This window comes from Stegostoma tigrinum, chromosome 2 (genome assembly GCF_030684315.1).
Source record: "Stegostoma tigrinum isolate sSteTig4 chromosome 2, sSteTig4.hap1, whole genome shotgun sequence".
Taxonomy (NCBI): Eukaryota; Metazoa; Chordata; class Chondrichthyes; order Orectolobiformes; family Stegostomatidae; genus Stegostoma; species Stegostoma tigrinum.
In genome coordinates this window covers 148,716,890-148,741,004 of record NC_081355.1, presented here as the reverse complement: position 1 = coordinate 148,741,004, position 24,115 = coordinate 148,716,890, and the positions used below count along the sequence as shown (strand labels likewise).

Genomic DNA, 24,115 nt, shown 5'->3' with positions numbered 1-24,115 from the left:
TAAGTTAAATTGCTGTGGTGGGATTTGAACACATACCTCTGGATTGAAAACAGAAATAGCTGGAGAAACTCAGCATTTCCATTGGCGTCAAGAACATAGAACATAGAATAGTACAGTACAGGTCCTTCGAATGTTGTACAATGTTGTACTGACCTATTATCCTACTAAGATCAATCTGCTCCGCATACTCTACATTGTACTATCCTCCATGTGCCTATCCAAGAGTCACTTAAAAGTCTCTAAAGTATCTGACTCCACTACCACTGCCGGCAGCGCATCCCACACACCCACCACTCTCTGTGTGAAGAACCTCTCTGAACCTACCTTCCTCCAATCACCTTAAAATTATGCCCCTTTGTAATAGTCATTTCCACCCTGGGAAAAAGTCTCTGACTATCCACTCTATCTATGCCTCTCATCATCTTGTACTTATCTGCGGAGAAAAAGCAGAATCAATGTTTCAGGTCCTCAGGTAAGGTCCCTGGATTATTACTCCAGTCACCCACACTCCAATAAGTACAATGTCACCAGTCCTGGCCAAGCGAGATACTTTAGCAGTGGTTGAGCAGAATGGCTGGTCTCTCTGTTGTATATTCTACGTAACTCAAGAAATGTGCTGCCGCATGATATGAGCTGTTAGAGACACCAACAGAGAAATTAAATCAAGGCCTATCTTTTATGTATCATCTTCTTATGTTGACATTTCCACAGGCCTCAGAACACAAGGAGTGCAGAGATTGCCTCCAATTCATACGAAAAGCACTTGAACTGGTAATTTGTCTCACTGTTCTTTCCTCAGTGCAAATAGCTCCTCACTGGCCTAGACACAGTGAACTTTAAAGCTAATTAATCTTGGCTGCTTTGGAGAAAAGGTGTTTCATTAATGTGAGCCCTTTGCTTTTTTTCTCTTTCACACGTTTTAGATTTGGTTGACTTCTCCCTCTCACTTTCTCCTTCTCACACGCAATCCAAACACAATTAGCACAGGCTGATACAGGGGAAGCCTGAGTACCAATTCTAATCAACGTCTGAGCCTAAAGCTTTGAAATGTTGGAGATTTAAGCAGATGAAACTTTGTTTTCTGAACTTTGTAGCCGTTTCCAATCGTGAAAGGATTGAGGATGTGAAGGCACAGAGTTAAGGTGATGTGTGAAGATGTAAATGCAATATATGAGGCATGAGTTATTTATTGTCACATCTATCTATTAAGATACAGTGAAAAGGGTTCTGTTACCACAATAACAACATGAGAAATAGGAGCAGGAGCAAGCTATCTGGCCTCTCTGGCCTGCTCCATCAGACAATAAGATTATGGCTGATCTTTTTCAGGACTCAGCTCCATTTACCCACCCTCTCACCATATCCCTTAGTACCTCTACTGTTCAAAAATCGATATATCTTTGCTTTCAAAACATTCAACAAGGAAGCCTCAACTGTTTGAGATAACAAAGTGTGAAGCTGGATGAACACAGCAGGCCAAGCAGCATCTTAGGAGCACAAAAGCTGACGTTTCAACCCTAGACCCTTCCTCAGAAAAGGGGATGAGGAGAGGGTTCTGAAATAAATAGGGAGAGAGGGGGAGGCAGATCGAAGATGGATAGTGGAAAAGATAGATGGAGAGGAGAGGTCTGAGTATAATCCTAATCTGCTCAATCTCTCCTCATAAGCCAACCCTCCCAACTCCAGAATCAAGAACTGCAGATGCTGGAGAATCCGAGATAACAAAGTGTGGAGCTGGATGAACACAGCAGGCCAAACAGCATCTTAGGGCCTGCTGTGTTCATCCAGCTCCACACTTTGTCAACTCCAGAATCAACCTAGTGAAACTCCTGTGCACCCCCTCCAGTGCCAGTACATCCTTTCTCAAGTAAGGAGACCAAAACTGTACACAGTAGTCCAGGTTCGGCCTCACCAGCACCCTGTACAGCTGCTCCGGTGGCATTTTGAGTTACAAGAAGAATAAAAACAAATTACATTAGCAGAGTTCATCTTCAGTACAAGATGTCTTCAAACACCGCTGCAAAGCGTATGCAAGGTCTTTCGATGGGGTCCCAGGTGTTGAGGAGTACATTCTGAGGGCACAGCAGTGAAGACACTGTCAAGAGTCCATTCTTCTGACCTACCACAACTGGGGTCCCCACTCTGAGCACTGCCACTGTCACAGCCAATTGAAAGGTGTGTGATCTACCAATGCACAGATATTGGTTACTTATGTGAGGGTTTAAAAAAAATGAAGGTCAGAGAATCCTTCTGGAACAGTGAACTAATGCAGTATATGTCAGACAACTGGTGACTGCACAGTGCTAGTGGAATAAGATGTTTATACACTGGAGTTTAAGACAGGTAGAGTAAAAACGGAAAGCCCACTAGCTTTTTTATCCCAGTTCAGAACCACCAAGGATTGATTCGAATGGAGAAAATGCATAGATTGAAAGCTTTTGGGGCGATTCGGATAATCAGAAGCAGGTTCAGTTTTATTCTCAGTACAGGCTTTCAGAAGAATTCAGGGGAAACATATTCACATCGGGAGAAAATGTTCATATCATAGAACTTGCAAACCAACGGAGGTTGATTAGGGATCTGCAGGCTTTCAGAACTGAGGAAGTTCAGGCTCTCAGATTTATGGAAAGGCTCATGACAGCAAATTTGAAAAATACTCATTAAATTGTCTTCACACTTCATGGCGAAGAAAGTGACCGCGTCTCACGCATTTCCCGCAACACATCCCTCACACCCTGCCCCCGCCACAACCGCCCCCAGAGGATCCCCCTCGTTCTCACACACCACGCCACCAACCTCCGGATACAACGCATCATCCTCCGACACTTCCGCCATCTACAATCCGACCCCACCATCCAAGAACTTTTTTCCATCCCCACCCTTGTCTGCTTTCTGGAGAGACCACTCTCTCCGTGACTCCCTTGTTCACTCCACATTGCCCTCCAACCCCACCACACCCGGCACCTTCCCCTGCAACCGCAGGAAGTGCTACACTTGCCCCCACACCTCCTCCCTCACCCCTATCCCAGGCCCCAAGATGACTTTCCATATTAAGCAGAGGTTCACCTGCACATCTGCCAATGTGGTATACTGCATCCACTGTACCCGGTGTGGCTTCCTCTACATTGGGGAAACCAAGCGGAGGCTTGGGGACCGCTTTGCAGAACACCTCCGCTCAGTTCGCAATAAACAACTGCACCTCCCAGTCGCAAACCATTTCCACTCCCCCTCCCATTCTCTAGATGACATGTCCATCATGGGCCTCCTGCAGTGCCACAATGATGCCACCCGAAGGTTGCAGGAACAGCAACTCATATTCCGCTTGGGAACCCTGCAGCCCAATGGTATCAATGTGGACTTCACCAGCTTCAAAGTCTCCCCGTCCCCCACTGCATCCCTAAACCAGCCCAGTTCGTCCCCTACCCCCACCGCACCACACAACCAGCCCAGCTCTTCCCCTCCACCCACTACATCCCAAAACCAGTCCAACCTGTCTCTGCCTCCCTAACCTGTTCTTCCTCTCACCCATCCCTTCCTCCCACCCCAAGCCGCACCTCCATCTCCTACCTACTAACCTCATCCCACCTCCTTGACCTGTCCGTATTCCCTGGGCTGACCTATCCCCTCCCTACCTCCCCACCTACACTCTCTCCACCTATCTTCTTTTCTCTCCATCTTCGGTCCGCCTCCCCCTCTCTCCCTATTTATTCCAGAACCCTCACCCCATCCCCCTCTCTGATGAAGGGCCTAGGCCCGAAACGTCAGCTTTTGTGCTCCTGAGATGCTGCTGGGCCTGCTGTGTTCATCCAGCCTCACATTTCATTATCTAGGAAACTTTGTCGTGCAGGTTTATTTCTTTCTTTGTTTTTGTCTTTTGTGTCATAAATCTCTCCCTCGTTGTTAAAGGTTCACAGCCTCATGCGAATACATCACCATGAATGACCATAATGTTACTGAAATTTCTAAAACTTCATCTGTCAAACCAGGTTTCATTCTTGGATCTGATTTGTCTGGTAGTGCTGGGACCACTACAGATAGCAGAAGGAAGCATTTTCACACAGTGAGCAGTTGGAGTCTGGAAAACACTGTGCAGGAATGTGGGGGAAGCAGAAACAAAAAATAGAGAGGAACAGGAGTTGGCCATTCCACCTCTTAGGTCTGCTCTGACATTACCAGGATCAGAGAAACCCTACAGTGTGACAGCAGGCCATTCGGTCCATCAAGTGCGCACCTATGTTCTAAATGACTCAATTTCTCCCAATATGTCATCCTGAAAAGCATCCCACCCAGACCCAGCAACACCCCCACTCTATCCCTGTAACCTTGCATTTCCCGTGACCAATCCACCTAGCCTGCACGTTTTTGGATTGTGGGAGGAAACGGGAGCACCCTGAGGAAACCTACGCAGGCACAGGGTGGACATGCAAACGCCACACAAACAGTCGCCTGAGGGTGGAATCTAACCCTGTGTGTATGTTCAGGACAGATCAGTCAGCCCTAATCCTGCTCTTTCCCCATGGCCTTGGATCCCTTTAGTCGCAGAGCTAAATATACCACTTTCTTGAAAACACATAATGGTTTGGTCTCAACTATTTTCTATGGTAGTGAATTCCTTAGGCTCATTATTCTCTGAAAACAATTCCCCTTATCTCAGGACTAAAAGGCTTAACCGTTATCCTTAAACTCGGCACAGAATCCCCTGGTTCTGGACTCCCCCACCATTGGGAGCATCCTTCTTGCAGATGACCTGTTCAGTCTGGTTACAGTTTCATGGGTTCCTATGTGATTCCTGTCATTCTTCTATGCTTCAGTGATTACAATTCTAGCTGACTCAATCTCTCCTCATATGTCAGTCCTGCCATCCCTATAATCGATTCGGTAAACCTTCACTGACACTCCCTCTATGGCAAGAACATCCTTTCTTAGATAAGGAGACCAGACCTGGAAGCAATATTCCGGGTGTGGCTTCACCTCGGCTTTATACAATTGCAACAACACATACTTGTTCCTGTACTCAAATCCTCTCATTATGAAGGCCAACATCCAGTTTTCCTTCTTTACCTGCTGCTGCACCTATGCTTTCGGGTGAGGCATTCTTTTATTCTTTCATTTAAATAATTATTTTACTTCAATGGAAACAATGTGCAAGGTTTAGCATGTTCAGATGGACCCTCACCAACTTTTATAGCCACACCATAGACAACATTTAATCTGGGTGCTTCAGAGCTTGGTACAACATCTGCTCTGCCCAGGACTGTAAGAAACTACAGAGAGTTGTGAACACAGTCCAGATCATCACGCAAACAAAGCTCCCAACCGCTGACTCCAACTATACTCCTTGTTGCTGCAGTAAGGCAGCCAACATCATCAAAGAGCCCTCCCACCCTGGTTATAATCTCTTCCAACCTCTTCTGTTAGGCACAAGACACAAAAGCTTAAACACGTGTAGCAACAGGTTGAAGAACAGCTTCTTCCCCGCTGCTATTAAACTTCTGAATGGACCTCTCAAATTTCAAATCTAATGTCAATCTTGCCATTTGCACACCTTTGTTGCAGCCATAACTTTGTATTCTTCACTCTGCTCAATTGCCCTGTGATCTCTGTTTGCTACGATCTGCCTGTACTGCACACAAAACAAAACTTTTCACTGTACTTAGGTACATGTGACAATAATAAATCAAATCAAACCAAGATTACAGGGTGAGAGTATGGCACTAAGTCATGATGCTCACTCAAAGAGCTTGTGGAGATACAAAGAGCTGAATGGCCATCTTCTATACTGTAACAATTCTGTGATTCCATTGCAAGGGAAATGGGATATAAAAGTAGGGATGTATTCTAACTGTTGTACGATGTATTGGTGTGAGCACATGTGGAGCATAGTTTCCTTATCTAAGGACACAACAACATGAGATGCAGTTCAGAGAAGGTTCACTTGACTGATAACTGGGATGGTGTTATCAGATGAGGAATGGTGTGTCTGTATCTGCTGGAGTTTACAAGAGTGAGAGGTAATCATATTGAAGAACCTCATCAAATCTCCCTTGTGGGAGGGACTAGGACCAGGGAACGCCATTTAAAAATCCACGTTAGGTGAAAATGAGGACATCTTTTCCTCTCAGATGATTGTCAGTCTTTGAAACTCTCTTCATCCTTGAGCAACGGGGTAGATTTATTAAAGATTTTTGAGGAAATGACAGACAGCTCCTTAACTAACAAGGGAGTTAAAGTCCATCCGGGTTAGGCAGGAATGTGGGGTTGAGGCCATAATCAAATTAGCCACTATCTTGGGGAATGGCAGAACTGACTCTGAGGGACGCCTGCACCTAATTCATATGAACTTATGTTCAAAGTAGATGCATGCTAAACAACTAGCAAGCTTGATCTGTCCCTTTAGTTGGATGAAATCAGAATGAATGGATTGTGAAGTGAGGTTTCACAAGAATTATTTCACTTCCAATTTTAACTGGCTGTAGTGTCACTTATGTATTGCAAGTCTCATTTACCAGTGGAAAGTCCTTCAGCAATATTCTGGGACCATATCTAATACAGTATCTCTGGGAGGGAAAAATATCTGCAAGAAAATTCAAGGCAAGCAATTTCTATTTGAGATGCTCCCCTTCCTGACTCTAACCGTAGCAAAGCTCTTAACATCTTGGTGAAAAAACCTATCGATAATGTCACATTTCTGAACTACACCTCTCCATTATAAACAGACACCATTTGTAGTGGGCTGAGGGAAACCGGTCGGTGGATATCCAGGTGGACCATTCGCCACACCTCGGAAAAATGCCTTTGCATCAACCAGCTCCATCTGTTTACCTCCCAGGCTTTATATCCCTTGTTCCTTTCGTGGCTTTTAGAAGATCCCATAATATTTCACAGATGATGGATTGTAGTTACTTTAGAGGTATAGGCAGCCAGTGAGCAAAGTGACCCAAACATCAACAAGAAAAATGATCATAAAGTCATAGACATTCATGAGGCAAAAGGAGACACTTTGGTTCATCAAATCAGTGTCGGCTGTCCATGGGCTATTGCAGTCAGTCCAATTCTGACCCCCCTAACCCAGCTGCCTTCAAGTTTATTTCTGTTAAGTGTCTACTTGAAGTCATCGATCAGACGTGGGAGCGGAAGTAGGCCATTCTGCCCATCGAGTCTGCTCTGTCATTCAATGAGATCATGGCCGATCTGATAACCCTCAACTCCAATTTCCTGCCTTTTACCCACAACCCTCGATTCCCTTCCTGATTAAAAATCTGTCTCTGTCAGCCTCGAATATTCTTAATGACCCAACCTCAACAGCCCATTTGTGGTAAAGAATTCCACCGATTCTCTAAACCCCAGAGAGAAGACATTCTGTCTTAAACAGGCAACCCCTTGTTCTGAGATTATATACTCTCAGCACAGTCTCTCTCACAATGGGAAACAACCTCTCTGCATCCACCCTGTTCAGCCCCTTAAGAATCTTGTCCATTTCAATAAGATCGCCTCTCATTTTTCTCTATTCCAACAAATACAGTCACAACCTACTCTACCTCTCCTCATAGGGTAGTCCCTCCATACGTGGGATCAGCCCAGTCAACTTTCTTTCCTTAGGTAAGGCAGCCAAAACAGCTCACAGTATTCCAGCTGTGGTCTGGCTTGTGCCCAGGTTAAAACACAGACAGATTTTACATACCTAAAATGCATCATCTGACCTGAGATGTCACCTCTATGCATGGATAAAACCTTCAATTATCTGGGGGCAATGACCTGAAAGAAATTCTGGGATTGGCATTGCAATGAATTGAAATTTGTGTCTCCTTTCTAACTGATTAAAGATTCAACAGGATGCAGTCAGCAAGGGACTTTAGGGTTGGTACCTTTCTGCTTTTGAATTCTATGACAGTATACCTCCCATTCCCACAGTACACCTGACGAAGGAGCAGAAAACCAAAGGTTGGTTATCTTGCAATGCGACAGACTTTCTGGTCCTTGTTGCTTTTTGCTAGCTGTTTATATTGCACAAGATCTTCTTCCTCCCCAACTCGTTAACAAATCCCTCTATTCCTTGCTCCCATACATGCCTATCCAGCTTCCCCCAAATGCTATTGTGCTTAACCGATTCACAAATTCCCCACACTAACCACTTTCTGGGTGAAGAGGCTTCTCCTAAATTAATCATGCGACTTCCATAGTTTTACTGCTCCTGGTCATTAGAGTTGTCCCTGTATTAGAAAAAAAAATTCTCTCTTTTTAAGGAATCATTTACAAGATTCAGCCATCATTGGCTGGACCAATATTTAATATCCATCCCCAATTACCAAGAGGGTAATTGAGGACCAACCCCACTGCTATGGATCTGCAGTCATCAAGACCAAAAGGTGAATTTCCTTCTGTAAAGGGTATTAAGGAAGCCAATGGGTTTTTATGACAGTGGGTTGTGGTTATGTAACTGTTTAATTCTAGATTTTTTGATTTAAATCAAATTGCACCATGGTGAGATTTGAGCCCATGCTTGGAAAGTGAGTATGTGGTTTGGGTTATGGTATGTTGCCTTGAGTTCTGGATTACTAGCCCAGTGACATTAACACTACTCCATCACCACCTTGCTTGGCACTATATTGTCAGTCCTTCAATGTCACTGGGTCCAAATCCTGGAACTCATCCCCCAAACAGCAATGGGGATGCACCTTCATTTTTTACACGTATCACTGGCTGAGCCAATATTTATCATCTACCCCTAGTTGTCATTGAGAAGATGGTGGTGAGCGGAGGAATATGAGAGCAGGAGTAGGCCATTCAGCCCCTCAAGCCTGTTCCACCATTCAATGAGGCCATGCCCTATCCATAGCCTAGCTCCATGTACCTGCCTTTGGCCCACATCTCTTAATACCTTTGCTTAACAAAAAAACAGTATCTCTCACAGATTTAAAATTAACAACCCATCCATCGTCCACTGCTTTTTGTGGAAGAGAGCTCCAAACCTCTCTCACCCTTTGTCTGTAGGAATGCTTCCTATCATCCTTTGCATTTATATAATTCGTTCATCATATATTCTACTATCGAAGATGCTGCTGGAATGTGGCAGCATTATCCACTTTTCACTGTACATAGGTACAAGTGGCAATATGTAAAATACAGTGAAATGTTAAATAAATGAACCCAACACCTCTCCTGAATCTTCTGGCCTTAATTCTCGGACTGTGCCCCCAAGTTCTAGAATCTCTAACCAATGGAAATAGTTTATCCTCCTTGTCTTTTCCAGTTAATATCTTGAAGACCTACAAAGCCACCAGGTTAAGCCACCTCCAATCTCTCTCAGTACTCTGCAGTAAGACAGTAGCAACTTTATTTCTTATATTCAATCTATCCAGGTAAGCAACCAGCGTCAAGTGATTTCTAGGTTGACATTGGTGAGGTGCTATCTTGAACCACTGCAGTCCACAAGAGTCTAGGAAGCACCGCAATGCTATTGGGGAGGGAATCCCAGGGAAGACTCATACCCCAAGAATTACAGTAGTTTAAGACGGCAGCTCACTACCACCTTCTCAAGGGCAATGGGCAACAAATGATGCCAGTGACGTTTACATCCGAAGGAAAAACTAAACACCACACGATGATAATTTTACCGACCAGGTCAGGTCACCTCTCAACCTCGTACTCTCTGGACAGAAACAAAAACCTCAATCTGTCCCGTGAAGTGTTTGGAAGTGTTGTTGTTGTAATGTAGAGGGATAAGTGGGCAGCTGTCACTGAACGCTCATCAAGGTACCAAAGGTCGGTTATCTCCTTCTGTGCTGGCGCTCAGCAGCCGCATCCCAGGTCACTGAGGAGGGACTGGGTCAATGGGGGGCTGTAATCTACACTGCCGGCCCTGTGGGCAATGACAGACTTTGTGTGTGTGTGTGTGTGTGTGTGTGTGTGTGTGTGTGTGTGTGTGTGTGTGTGTGTGTGTGTGTGTGTGTGTGTGTGTGTGTGTGTGGAGGGGGGTGTTACGTGCCATTAGATCAGAAGATTTACAGCCAGCAGCGGATCCAGGGTGATCTGACTGCCTGATTCGCGACGTGAACATCTGTTCTCAAGTTTAGCCGTGTGCTGAGATGGCACTCAGGGTAGAGCACCTCTGTTGTCCAGAGTGTTTCGAGGGCCGAAGGGCCCGTACTGCGTTGTAATGTTGTATGTTCTACGTTTTCGCGGTGGGTTGGACAGTTTGTTGACTCCGCGTCTATTTTCCGGAAAAAAAAATTCCCTTTCAAGACAGCGGCGAGGCTAAACCTGCTATCCACGCAGGAACGATTCAGCGATCGCAGACTGGAGCCAAAGGTGTGATTAGATTCTAACATCTAAGGGCTGGGGTCAGAGATGCTTTGCCAACCCTGCCAGGCTGAGCGGCGTGGTATAGCTGTATGTACGCGGTAAACACAGGAAAAACTCGACAATGAATTTGATTCGATTTCATTTAAACGCCGTCGTGAGTATCTTGCTGCAAAATACAGCGAAAGCTGGTGTACAGAGTCGCCACTCACCACACCATCTTAAAACATTTACAGCCCTTCTTGTTAACTGCTCCATCTTGGTAAAGTACTACAGGCTCCCAACAAAGCAGAGCCAAAAGTCCTCAGTAGATCAGGATTATTCCTAATCTGCTGAAGGTTTTCAGTTATCTTCTGTTTTTATTTCAAATTCCCAGCATCAGCAACGTCTGCCTTTGTTCAAATCTCCGAGTGCCTTTTTAATGACATGCTAGGTGTGACAGCCCACCTCCTTGTTAGTGATAATTAACTATGACGCTACTAGCTATGTCGACATTACACCCGTGAATCCAGTCCAAACATACTCCACTGACTGGAAAGTACTTTGGGCTTTGAAGTTGTGAAGGCACTTTAAGTGTGGAGTTTCATTCCTTCAGATTTCCATTGTTCACAGATTTAAGGCATTGTGACAGCTGGCAGCCCATGATGTCCATTAGACCATAAGATAAAGCTACAGAATGAGGCCATTCAGCAGATTGAGTCTGCTCTGCCATTCAATCACAGCTGATGCATTTCTCAACCCCATTCTCCTGCCTTCTCCCTGTAACCCTTGATCCCCTTACTAATCAAGAACCTAACTATCTCTGTCTTAAATACAGCCTACATGCTACTCTTTGGCAACAGTTCCACAGAATCACCACCCTCTGGCTGAAGAAATTCCTCCTTATCCCAGTTCTAAAGAGTTGTCCCTTCATTCTGAGGCAGTGCTCTTGGGTCCTAGTCTCTCATACTAGTGATAACATCTCCTCCACATACACTCGATTCAGGCCTTTCAGTATCCTGTAAATGTCAATCAGATCCCCCCCCCCGCCATCCTCCTAAACTCTATCAAATACAGACCCAGAGTTCTGAACCACTCCTTACATGACAAGCCTTCCACCCCCGGGATCATTCTTGATGAGCTCGTCTGGGCCCCTTCCAATACCAGCGCATCCTTCCTTCCTGCTTCTGCATTCCGCTCCATTACTGTGATGTACTTATGCAATGTATGATTTGCCTGGATAGCACACAATACAACACTTTTCACTGTATCTCAGTGCACGTGACAATAATAAATCAAATCAAATCACATCAGATTCAGGGCCCAAAACTGCTCACACTATTCTCAAGGAACTCTGATGAGAGCCTTAAACAGCCTCAGCAGTACATCTCTGCTCCTGTATTCTAGCCCTTTTTATATGAATGCAAATATTGCATTTGCTTTCCTAAGTGCTAACTGAGCCCACTTGTTAAGAGAACCCTGAAATTCAATTCTCAAGTCCCATTATGCTTCAGATTTCCAAAGCCTTTCCCTATTTAGAAAATAGTCAATGCCTCTATTCTTCCTACCAAAGGACATAACCTCACACTGTCCCAAATTGTATTCCATCTGCCCATTCTTTACCCACTCTCCCAGCCTGTCCAAGTCCTTTTGCAGCCTCTCTGCCTCCTCAATACTACCTGTCCCTCCACTTGTCTTTGTATCATCTGTAAAATTAGCAACAATGCCCTCAGTTCCTTATTCCACATTGCTACTGTTTAACATGAATAGTTATGGTCCCAACACTGACTCTGTGGCACTCCACTAGTCACCAGCTGCCATCCTGGAAAAGACCCCTTTATCCCCGCTTTCTGCCTTCTGCCAGTCAGCCAATCCTCAATCCATGCCAGTACCTTGCCCCTAATACCATAGGATCTTAAAAAAAATGAAAGAGCTGTCAATGCTAAAAATCAGGAACAAAAACAGAAGTTTCTGGGAAAGCTCAGCAGGTCTGGCAGCATCTGTGAAGAGAAATCAGAGTTAACGTTTCAGGTCTGAAGACCCTTTCTCAAAATTGATGTTACCTGGGAAAATTTCCATTTGTATGCAGAAGATAGGGTGGGGAGGGGCTAAGGAGTAGATAATGGGTGGGGATAGAGCGCATATAGAGAGAAGAACAGTTGGACACACAAAGGAGTTGGTAGCAAACTGGTTGGGAGGGCGAATAGCTGTTAATGGGAACTGTTAGTGACTAACAATAGGAGATGTGGAATGGCAGGCTGTGTGGTAACAAGGTCTGGTGTGTGGGGTAGGGGGCCAAGATATGGGAAAGTTCAGGCCCTAAAATCCTTGAACTCAATATTGAGTCCAAAGAGCTGCAGGATCCCCAAACGGAAAATGAGGTGTTGTTCTTCCAGCAGAGCGACCCTGGAGCACAGCAGCAACCCAGAGACAGAGATGTTGGCCAGGAAACAGGGTGGTGTGTTAAAGTGGCAGGCAATAGGTAGCTCAGGTTCTTTTTTGTGAGCAGAACGTAGATGTTCTGCAAAGCGGTCACCCAGTCTACGCTTCATTTCCCCAATGTAGAGATGACCATATTGTGAGCAGTGACTAGATTGTGGAAAGTGCAGGTGAAGTGTTTTTTCACCTGGAAGGTATGTTTGGATCCTTGGATAGTGGGGAGGGAGGAAGCAAATGGGCAGGTGTTACACTTTCACCAGTTACAGGGGAAGGTGCCGTGAGGTTGTGTTGGGAGAGATGGAAGAATGGACCTGGGTGTCCTGCAGAGAATGTTCCCTGCGAAAGGTAGACAAGGGAGGGGAGGGGAATGTGTGTTTGGTGGTGGCATCTTGCTGGAGGTGACAGAAATGGCATCTGATGATCTTCTGGATGTGGATGCTGATGGGATGGTAGGTGAGGACAAGGGGAACCCTATTGATGTTGTGGGAAGGAAGAGAGGGGGTGAGGGTGGAAGTGCGGGAGATAAGTCAGACCTGGTTGAGGACCCTGTCGACAGCAGAGCTGGGGAATCCTCATTTGAGGAAGAAGGTGGACATTTCGGAGGCTCCCTTGTCAAAATTGGCCTCATCGATACATACATGATGGAGACACAGGAACTGGGAGAATGAGATGGAGTCTTTACAAGAAGCAAGGTGTGAGGATGTATAGCTCAGGTAGCTGTGGGAGTCAGTGGGTTTATTGTGGATATTAGTGGCCAGTCTATCCCCAATATTAGGAACAGAGATGTCAAGGAAGGGAAGGGAGGAGTCAGAGATAGATCAGGTAAAAATGAGGGCAGGATGGACATTGGAAGAGAAATCATTGAGCTTTTCCAAATCTGAATGAGAGAGGGAAGCACTACTGACGATATCATCAATGTATCGGAGAAGGAGTTGTGGGTGGGGGCCGGAATGGGACTGGAACAGGGAATGTTCCACATACCCCATGAAGAGACAGGCATTACTGGGCCCCATGTGGGTATCGATGCCCACCCCTCTGACCTGAAGAAAATGAGAGGAGTCAAAAGGGAAGTTGTCGAGGGTGAGGACAGGTTGGGCCAAGTGGAGGAGGGCGGGAGCGGGAGAGGATGTTTCAGGCCTTTGCTCCAAGAAGAAGCAGAGAGCCCTCAGACCCTCCGGGTGAGGGATGGACATGTTAAAGGGATAGCATGCCTGTGGTAAAGAGGAGGTGGCTGGAGCCTGCAAACTGGAAATTCCAAAACTGGTATAAAGGGTCAAAGGAATACCATGGGATCTTAACTTATTTAGCTAACATCTGTGCAGCACATTGTCAAAGGCCTTCTGGAAATCCAAATATCCACTGGCTCTGTAGTGCCAATCTTCTTCCTTTTTCCCATATCCCTGCTCATCATTTCTAACCAAATATCCATCCCATACCCTCTCGAACGCCTCAATTGAACCTACCATTACCACATTTCCAGGCAGCACGTTCCAGACCCTAACTATTCACTGCAAGAAAACTCACGTCTCTCACATTACCCTTGTTTCCTATGCACAGCACTTTAAATCCTCTTGTTTGTTTTACAAGCAGGAGAAGCTTCTCCCTCTCTATTCTGTCCAACCAGCTGTTGTTGGACATAAAAATGTATCGCTACAAATTATTTTTTTTATTTACAGTTTCTGCCTTTATTTACCTAATCTCTCTCCTCGTCCAATGTTGCTTCGCCTCTCTTTACTTCTCATTCTGCTCCTGGTCTCACAACAAATTGACCTGCTCACTGTCAGTCCTTGCCTTTTATCTGCACAATCCTTCAATCTGGTTGTTTGAGGAGGTGAACACTTGCTTGTCTCGTGTACTCACATCTCAGTTACCCTGAATCCCCTCTTTAGTGTTATTCCTTCACATGTTCGGCAATTCAGTAAATGTTTGAAGAATCTCAAAGCGGACAAAATTAGAACTTAGGAATGAGGTGCAGGTATAGACCATTTGGCTTGTTGCTTTAGATCTGTTTTCTTTATTCACTTGTGGGATGTGGGTGTTGCTGACTGGGTCAGCATTTAATGCCTGTCCTTAGTTGGCCTCGAGAAGGTGTTGGAGAGCTGCCTTCTTGAACCGCTACAGTCCATATGCTCTAAGTAGACCAACAGTGTTACTGGGAGGGAAGTAGTCAGGGGCTTCAAAGGTGCTGTCAAAGGATCTTTAGTGAATTTCCACTGTGCATCTTATAGATTGTACGCACTGCTGTTACTGAGCATTAGTGATGGAGGGAGTGAATGTTTATCGAAGCAACCACATCCATAAACAGCCATGGCCTCGACCGTCCAGAAGGACAAGGGCAGCAGACACATAGGAGCGCCGCCACCTGCACATTCCCCTCCAAGCCACTCACGATCCTGACTTGGAAATATATCGCTGTTCCTTCTGTGTCTCTGGGTCAAAATCCTGGAATTCCCTCCCTCGTGGCGTTGTTGTTCAACCTACTGCACATGGACTGTAGCAGTTCAAGATGGCAGCTCATTACCGCCTTCTAAGGGTGACAGGGATGGGCAATAAATGCCGACGCAGCCAGTGATGCCCACATCGCATGAGTGAATGTTAAGAAGAAATCTATCGATTTCCATCTTGAACATCTTGTTAGTGAGACTTTGCAGCTCTCTGGGGGAGAGAATTGCAGAGATTCAGTTCCTGTTGTGAAGCAATTTCTCCTCCTCTCAGTCCTAAATGGCTGACCACATGAGAGTTAGCATGGAAGCGCTGAATATTTACAGTACGGAAGGAGGACATTCAGCCCATCCTGTCCATGCTGGTTTACTAGATGAGCTCATGGCCCATTGCCTTTGCCTTCTGCTAAATCTCAGTACTTTTTCATCTAGATGCTGAAATCATCCTTAAGGTCAGACTAGTCTAACTAATGGCACATACAACTTGACCAATGCCAAACAAGATTAGAAGAATGTTTTTTATGCTTTAAATTGACCATTGCTTTGGACTGCGAAGCCGTTTGGTAAAGAGTACATGCAATCTACCTTGTTTAGCAAGCAGCATCATGTGAAAGCGTGTGATTTATATTTTGAAGTTGGTGCACAGCAGTATGTTGAACTCCTGAGTCAATCAATATTCAACACGTAAAGTTATGTTAGATTTGCCAAGAACCTTGGTGAGACTGCACCTATAGAGCAGAATTCCAGTCTCCATGTTATCGAAACAGATAGAGAGGCATTGGAAAGACTGCATCAAAATGATTGACCATAACAGGAGGATTTTGGCAATGGGAAAGAGAGAGATCATCTCTGGGCTGATCGGGTGTGGCTGGGTTTGAAGTTTAAGTGTGAAGAGGAGAGGTTTTCACTTATACAGAAGACCAAGACTAGTCCCCACTAAATTCAGTAAGGAATCCTACAGACAATTCTTAACCCAGACAATGATTGGTAGGGGATATTTGTGAGTGGATGAAGCAGGTGCCACATACATGCAAAGCCAAATAAGGGCATGTGGAATAAAACAAGGGTAGAATGCTTTAATCAACCCGTGTAGTTGTATTAAGATACATCTCAGGGATAGATAGAACTTAACCCCAGGTCTTCTCACCCAGAGGGAGGAACATTACCACTCTGCCTCAACAGCTGAAATTCTGGTAGGGCCAAATGAGTGAAGAGAGTCATAGAATCCTACAGCATAAAGTTCTTTGGCCCACCAGGTCTGTGTGATCAACAAACATTAAACTACATCCCATTTGCTTGCATTTCGTCCATAGCCTACTATGATCGGGCATTTTAAATTCTCAGCCAGATGGCCTGGTGGTACTGTCACTAGATTATTAATCCAGAGACACCAGTAATGTTCCGGGTACCCACGTTCAAATCCCGCCACAGCAGATGATAGAATTTGAATTCAAAATGATGTTAGAAGTTAAGACCTTAATGATAACTGTGAATCCATTGTTGATTGTCAGGAAAAACCCATCTGATTCACTAATGTCCTTAAGGGAAGGAAACTGCCATCCTTACCTGGTCTGGGCCTACAGGTGACTCTAGAACCTCAGCAACTTGTCAACTCTCAACAACTGGGGACAGGTATTAAATCAGAGATAATGGGAACTGCAGATGCTGGAGAATCCAAGATAACAAAGTGTGGAGCTGGATGAACACAGCAGGTCAAGCAGCATCTCGGGAGCACAAAAGCTGATGTTTCGGGCCTAGACCCTTCATCAGATTTCTGATGAAGAGTCTAAGCCCGAAATGTCAGCTTATGTGCTCCTGAGATGCTGCTTGGCCTGCTGTGTTCATCCAGCTAGACACTTTGTTATCTTAGACAGGTATTAAATGTTGCCTTAGCCAGCGACACCCATATCGCATGAATGAATAAGTAAGTTGCATGAAATAGAGATAACAAGGTGTAGAGCTGGGATGAACACAGCAGACCAAGCAGCATCTTAGGAGCAGGAAAGCTGACATTTCGGGCCTAGAGCCTTCATCAGGCCCGAAACGTCACCCTTCCTGCTCCTCTGATGCTGCCTGACCTGCTGTGTTCATCCAGCTCTACACCTTGTTATCTCGGATTCTCCAGCATCTGCAGTTCCTATTATCTCTGATACATGACATCTTAAATGCTGTACCCGCTTCCACCAACTTCTCAGGCTGCACTTTCCATATTTTTACCACCTTCTGGGTGAAAAAGATTTCATTCTTGGATCTCCTTGAAACCACTTGCTTCTCACCTTAAACTTATGCCCTCTGGCCTGCCAAGGGGAAGGAGGGGACTCCCTGTAAAACATAAACACTAGAATTTGAATGGGTTGCTTTGCAATTTGATTTAAAGGCAGGTTATCACCGTCCCCCGAGCGGGTACACCTGTTTACAGAGACCAGATGGCAAGATGGAGCCCCAGTGAAGTATCGCGAGCGTAAAAAAACACCCAAAAATGTAACATAACGGACTTACCACAAGGTTCCCAATGACCATGACCAGCATGAAGACAAGGATACACAGGGGCTGCCCGGCCACCTCCATACAATCCCACATGGTCTCGATCCACTCACCGCACAGGACACGGAACACGATGAGGAACGAGTGGAAGAAGTCAGACATGTGCCAACGTGGGAGGGTACACTTGGTGGAGATTTTACAAACACATTCAGTGTAGCTTTTGCCGAAGAGCTGCATTCCAACCACAGCAAAGATGAAGACAATGATGGCCAGTACGAGAGTCAGGTTTCCCAACGCACCCATCGAATTCCCAATGATCTTAATTAGCGTGTTGAGGGTAGGCCATGACTTTGCCAGCTTGAAGACTCGGAGCTGCGGAATTAAATGGGACAAAAAGGAAACCTTGCATCAGACAAGGTGGGTAATAATTATCACAATGACTGGGTAAAGTACAACGATGTTTAATTATAGTTTTCCAACAAACTGAATCTCACAACAATTCAACAAGTCAACTGATGGCCTGAAGTCTATTGTTTTCCATTCGGAGCGTATGTTACACTGCAAATATTTACATCAGCTTCTATTCATTGAATTGGGTGGTTCAAAAGTGAAAAGAAGAACATGCAGTAAAGGGATGGAGTGGCCACGTGGGCTGTCCTTCTACATACACTCTCTCAACCTTAGGTTTCAGTAGAAGTGTAGAGTTTTACAGTACAGAAGAAGTCCATTTGGCCCATTATGTCTTTACTGGCTCTCAAAAGGGCTTCACTCTCCAGCCCTATCTCCATAGCTCTCTACCTCCATCAGTTTCAAGTATATCTCCAGCTCACTTCTGAAGCCTCCGCTGGAATCCAACTCCACCACTCTCCTAGGCAGCGCATCCCAAATCCTAGCGACTCTCTGAGTAAAAGAGTTTCTCCCCATCTCATTCTTGGCTCTCTTGCAGATAACCTTGAAATTGTGATCCCTAGTTACTGACATACCAACTAGTGGAAACAGAATATCCTTCTTCCCCCTCTCAAAATTGTTCATAATTTTGAACTCTTCAATAAGGTCATCTTTGAATCTTCTCAGCTCCAGGAAGAATAAGCCCAATCTCTCTAAATCTTTCCTTGTATCTAAAATCCCTCATTCCGAGGGCTGAAGGGCCTGTACTGTGCTGTAATGTTCTCTGTTCTCTCTGTTCTCTCTCTCTGATATCACTCTAGTGCACTTTCTCCAGGGCTTGAATATCTTCCTTAAATAAGGTGCCCAGAACAGAACACAACACTCCAAATGTAGCCTGACCAATGATTTGTAGAGCTACAGCGTCACTCCACAACTGAAATAGAAGTTGCTGGGAAAGCTCAGCAGGTCTGACAGCATCAGTGAAGAAAAAGTCAGAGTTAACGTTTCGGGTCTGGTGACCCTTCCTCAGTGCTGCCCCTCAGGGATTGATCCTGCTGTGCACCTCCAGGTTCACCCTGACTGACTCCGCTCCCCAGGTATTTATTCTGCTGTTCACCCCCAGGATCGCTCTAACTGACCCTGCTCCTCTGGGATTGATGCTGCTGCTGCTGTCCATTCTTAGACTGATCTATTTCCTCTAACATTTTTACTTTGGTTGGTATGAAGATGCAGCAAGTAAGTAGGAATGCTAAGAGAATGGTTATTATTTATTGCAAGGAGAGTTGAATGCAAGCTTAGGGAAGTCATGCTTCAGTTATGTAGGGCACTGGTAAGTCCATTCCTGAATAGTGTGTTCAGTATTAGACACTGTACTTAGCAAAGGATATAAATGCATTATAAGCGCTGCAGGAAAGATTTATGTGAAATACCTTCGAATGAGTGGGTTGTCTCATTATGAAAGGTTGGATGGCTTAGATTCATATTTGCTGACGTTTAGAAGAGTCAGAGGTGACTCGTTTGAAAGAAAATGATCCTGGGCTGTCTTGATAAAGTAGATTAGGAAAAGCTTTTTCTTTTAATGGGAGAATCTAGAACTAGGGGAGAGTCACAGATTTAAAATGAGGGGTAACCCATTTAAGATATTCGTTTGAATGTGGTTAAGGTAGAAGTGGATAGGTTTTTAACAATCAACTGGGTGAGAGGTAATCAGGGAGGGGTAGTGGAATTGGGTTTCAATCAGATCAGCCAAGTTCTTGTTAAATGGCAGAGTAGGCTTATGGGCCGAATGGCCTACACCTGTTCCTAACATGGATGATCTTATGACCTGGAGGGGGGTGCTGCTGATGAGAACAGTGGAAGCAGGGAGGCTGAAAGATTTCAAAGGAAATTGAGTGGGGCACTTGAGTGAACTAAACTGGCAAAGCTGTTGGAATAGAATGGGGACATCTTTGCCTCCATAAACAAAAAAAAACCTTCTTGGTATCTCTCCTATCTTTTGTTTTTAGTTTCTGTCTCACAATTTATGCATTTCTGTGTTACCCACTGACCTACTCTCAGTCACTCACTTCTGTTCTCCCTTAATGAGGGACATAGAGCACAGGAACAGGCCCTTTGGCCCACCATGTCTGTGGCGACCGTGATGCCATTCTAAACTAATCCCATCTGCCTGCTCACGGCCCATATCTGTCTATTCTCCACCCGTTCATGTGTCTGTTTAAATGCTTCTTAAACTTTCTGCTATCATATCTGTTTGTATCACCTCCCTTAGCATCACGTTCTAGGCACCTACTACCCTCTGTGTCAGAAGCCTGCCTAGTATATCTCCTTTAAACCCTCCTTCTCTCATCTTAAACATACGCTCCCTAGTATTTGACATTTTACATCCTGGGAAAAAAATTCTTATTAGCCACCCTGTCCATGCATCTCATAATTTTACACACTTCCATCAGGTCACCCCTCAGCATCCAACGCTCTTGTGACAATAATCCATAATATATCATTCATCTATTGGCATTGAATAACTCCCCCATCCCACCATTAGTCCCCAGTAGAACTGCGGGACCACCTTGATCACATGGCCGGTAACAATTCAATACATCTCCAGCTTATTACAGGTAACTTTGGGCTTGTCTGATTCACAATCCTCACATCCCCAGAATAAATTATGCTTTATTTTGAATGGTTCAAACAGTGGGAGACAAAAGGTTAATACTGGTTAATTGTTAGAATGGGATGAGAGAGGTTACGCAGATGATTTTTTAAAAAAAATATAAAATTATGCCTCTATTAAAATGCTGTAAAATGGCCACAAACAGATTCAAAGGCAAAACCACCTATTGATATGTTAGTTGTTTATAAACAGATGCTTAATTGTGTATTCTATAAACATCATAGACCAAGTTAAAAGGTGAAGGAAATATATCTGACTGTTATACAATAACATGAGGCTTGTGCCTTCAGGCCAGTGAAATGGATTGCAGGTGTGAATTAAATCAGCTTCCTCCGATCAGTGAGGGTTCCAAAATGCTAAAGAAAGTCACAGATGTTGCTGTCATTTACCGAAACAATTGATTTCTGGTGGATTAGAACCGTAGCCTCACCCGCCGGCCCACCCGCCCCATCCCCCACCTCCACATTCAACCATCTCCATCCCCGCCTCCAGTTACCCCTGCACATTGATTGGTCACAGGGTTAAGAATTGGCAACCATTCTTTCATGGGATGTAGGAGTTGCTCTCCGGAATCATAGAATTCCTACAGTGTGGGAGCAGGCCACTCAGCCCATCAAGTCCATGTTGACCCTCTGAAATGCATCACACCCAGAACCAACCCTGCTACCTCATTCCTGTAACCTTGCATTCCCCATTACCCATCCACCAAGCCTGCGCATTCTTGGATGCTATGGACAATTTAGCATGGCCAAACCCCTAACCTGCATGTCTTTGGACTGTGGGAGGAAACTGGAGCACCTGGAAGTAACCCACACAGACACTGGGAGAATGTGCAAACTCCACACGGACAGTTACCCGAGGCTGGAATTGAACCCAGGTACTTGACACTGCCAAGCAAGTGTTAACCACTGAGCCACCATGGCATGATAACATCTTTCCTATAACTGGGCAACCAGAACTGAAGGGTCATCTAGACTTGAAATATTGGTTTGCCTTCTCTCCATGGATTCTGCCTGACCCACTGTTATCTCCAGCACCTTTTATTTTCAGTCCAGGTTCCAGCATCTGCTGTAATTTTCTCCTACATGACTTCCCAACTCCTACATGGAAAGGACTGAGCAATGAAGGCAAGTATGCCAAATGCCTTTTTAACCACTCTGTCTATATGTGATGCAAACTTCAAAAGAATTATGTACCTGAACACCCTAGGCCCCTCCGTTCTGCAATACTACACAAAGCCCTACCAATAATTGCATCAGCCCTACATCTATCAATTCTCCTTTAAATAAATAAATTAGTTTAACCACATTTCTCTATCACAAAGCCATATTGACTGTGCCTGAGCATCTTGAATTTTCCAAAGTAACATGCTATATAACATCTTTAATAATAAATTCTGACATCCTCCATATGACAGATGGTAAGTCTGTAATTTCCCGCTTTCTATCTCTAACACCTTTTGAACAAAAAGTTACTTTCGCTATTTTCCAAATTAATGGAACCTTCTAAGTAATTTTGGAAAAATAAAACCAACACTTCAATTATCACATTACTTCTCAGACCTGAGGATGTAGTCCATTGGGACCTGGGGACTAGTCAGCCTGTAACTCCAACAATTTGCTCAGTACCTCTTCCCCGCTGATTATAATTTCCTTGAGTTCCTCCCTCCCTTCCACTGCCTGATTTATAGTTATCTGGGAGTCACAGAGTAACACAGCATGGAAGAGGCCCTTCAGCCCATCAAGTCTGTGCTGCTCTATTTACACTAAATCCCACTTTCCAGCACTTGGCCTGTGGCCTTGAATGTTATAGCATTACAAGTGCCCATCCAGATGCCTGTTAAAGACTGTAAGATTTACCACCTCAACTAGCCTCCCAAATAGTGTATCCTAGATTCCCACCACCCACTGGGTGAAAAATATTTTTCTCAAATCCCTCTAAACCTCCTGCCCTTCGCCTTAACATTATGTCCCCTCAATATTGACTCTTTAACTAAAGGGAACAGCTGCTTTCTATCCACCCAGGCCATGTCCCTCTCAACCTTAGAAGCCTCTGTCAGGTCAACCTTTAGGTGGAGGCAATGGCCTAGTGGTATTAATCCAGGAAACCCAGCTAATCTTCTGTGAACCCATGTTCAAATCCTATAACAGCACGTGGTCGGATTCAAATTCACTTTTTAAAAATCTTGAATTAGGAATGTAATGATGAACATGAAACCGTTGCTGATTGTCAGAAAAAATCCATCTGGCTTACTAGAGTCATTCATTAATACAGCATGGAAATAGGCCCTTCAGCCCAAACTCGTCCATGCTGACCCTGGTGCCCACTCAGCCAGTTCGAACTGCTGGTCCATATCCCCCTAAACCCTTCCCATCCACATACCTATCCAAATCTTTTTTAAATGTAGCCTCAACCACTTTTACTGGCAGCCCATTCCAAATATGCGCCACTCTCTGTGTGAATAAGATACCCCACAGGTCCTTCTTAAATCTTTTCCCTCTCACCTTAAACCCTCTAGTTTACATTTCCCCATTCAAGGGAAAAAGGCGATATGCAATCATTCTACCTATGCCCCTCATGACTTTATACACCTCAAATACTGGTGTCCTTCAGGGAAGGAAATCTGCTATCCTTACCTGGTCTGGCCATATGCGACTCCAGGCCCTCAGCAATGTGGTTGACTCTCAACTGCCCTCTGAAATTGCTCAGTAAGTCACTCAGTTCAAGGATAGTTAGGGATGGGCATAGATACTGGCAATGTGAATAAGAAAAAAAACCTTCTCTGTTCCAAAGAAAACAATGTGAGCTTATCCAGCCTTTCGTCAAAGCTAAGGTGTTCCATCCCAGGCGACATCCTCGTGAATCTCTTCTGCACCCACATCCTTCCAATAGCATGGTGACCAGAACAGTGCGCAGTACTCCAGCTCACCAAAGCCCTGAACAGCTCCAACATAAGCTCTGAGGAAGGGTCACTGGCCCTGAAATGTTAACTCCACAGATGTTACCAGACCTGCTGAGATTTTCCAGCAATTCTATTTTTGTTTCTGATGTTTTTTTCCCAACATAAGCTCCCTGCTTTTATAAGCTGCGTTATGACTGATAAAGTGATGTGCCTTCTTAACTACCCTACTGTCTTCAGGAATCTGTGGACAAGTACCGAGATCATAGAATCCCTCTGGGGTGGAAGCACACCATTCGCCTCATTGAGTCCACACTGACCTTCTGAAGAGCATCCAACCCAGATCCACCCCTCTACCCTATCTCTGTCATGCTGTATTGCCCATTGGCTAATCCACCTAGATTGCACATCCCTGGACACAACAGGCGATTTAGCATGGCCAATTTTGCACATCTTTGGGCTTTGGGAAGAAACCCACACAGACACAGGGAGAACGTGCAAACTCTACACAGTTGC

The 24,115-nt window shown here is 44.9% G+C and overlaps 1 protein-coding gene across 8 annotated transcripts in view; it reads right to left on the bottom strand.

Moving 5' to 3' along the window:
* Window positions 1–24,115, bottom strand: part of scn5lab (sodium channel, voltage gated, type V-like, alpha b) — a 432,064-nt gene that overhangs the window by 188,721 nt on the left and 219,228 nt on the right. For all 8 annotated transcript variants that reach the window (XM_059640055.1, XM_059640086.1, XM_059640082.1 and 5 more), the window contains one exon: window positions 17,658–18,014. In XM_059640055.1, coding sequence (XP_059496038.1) covers window positions 17,658–18,014 — 357 coding nt within the window. The remainder of the gene's footprint in view (window positions 1–17,657; window positions 18,015–24,115) is intronic.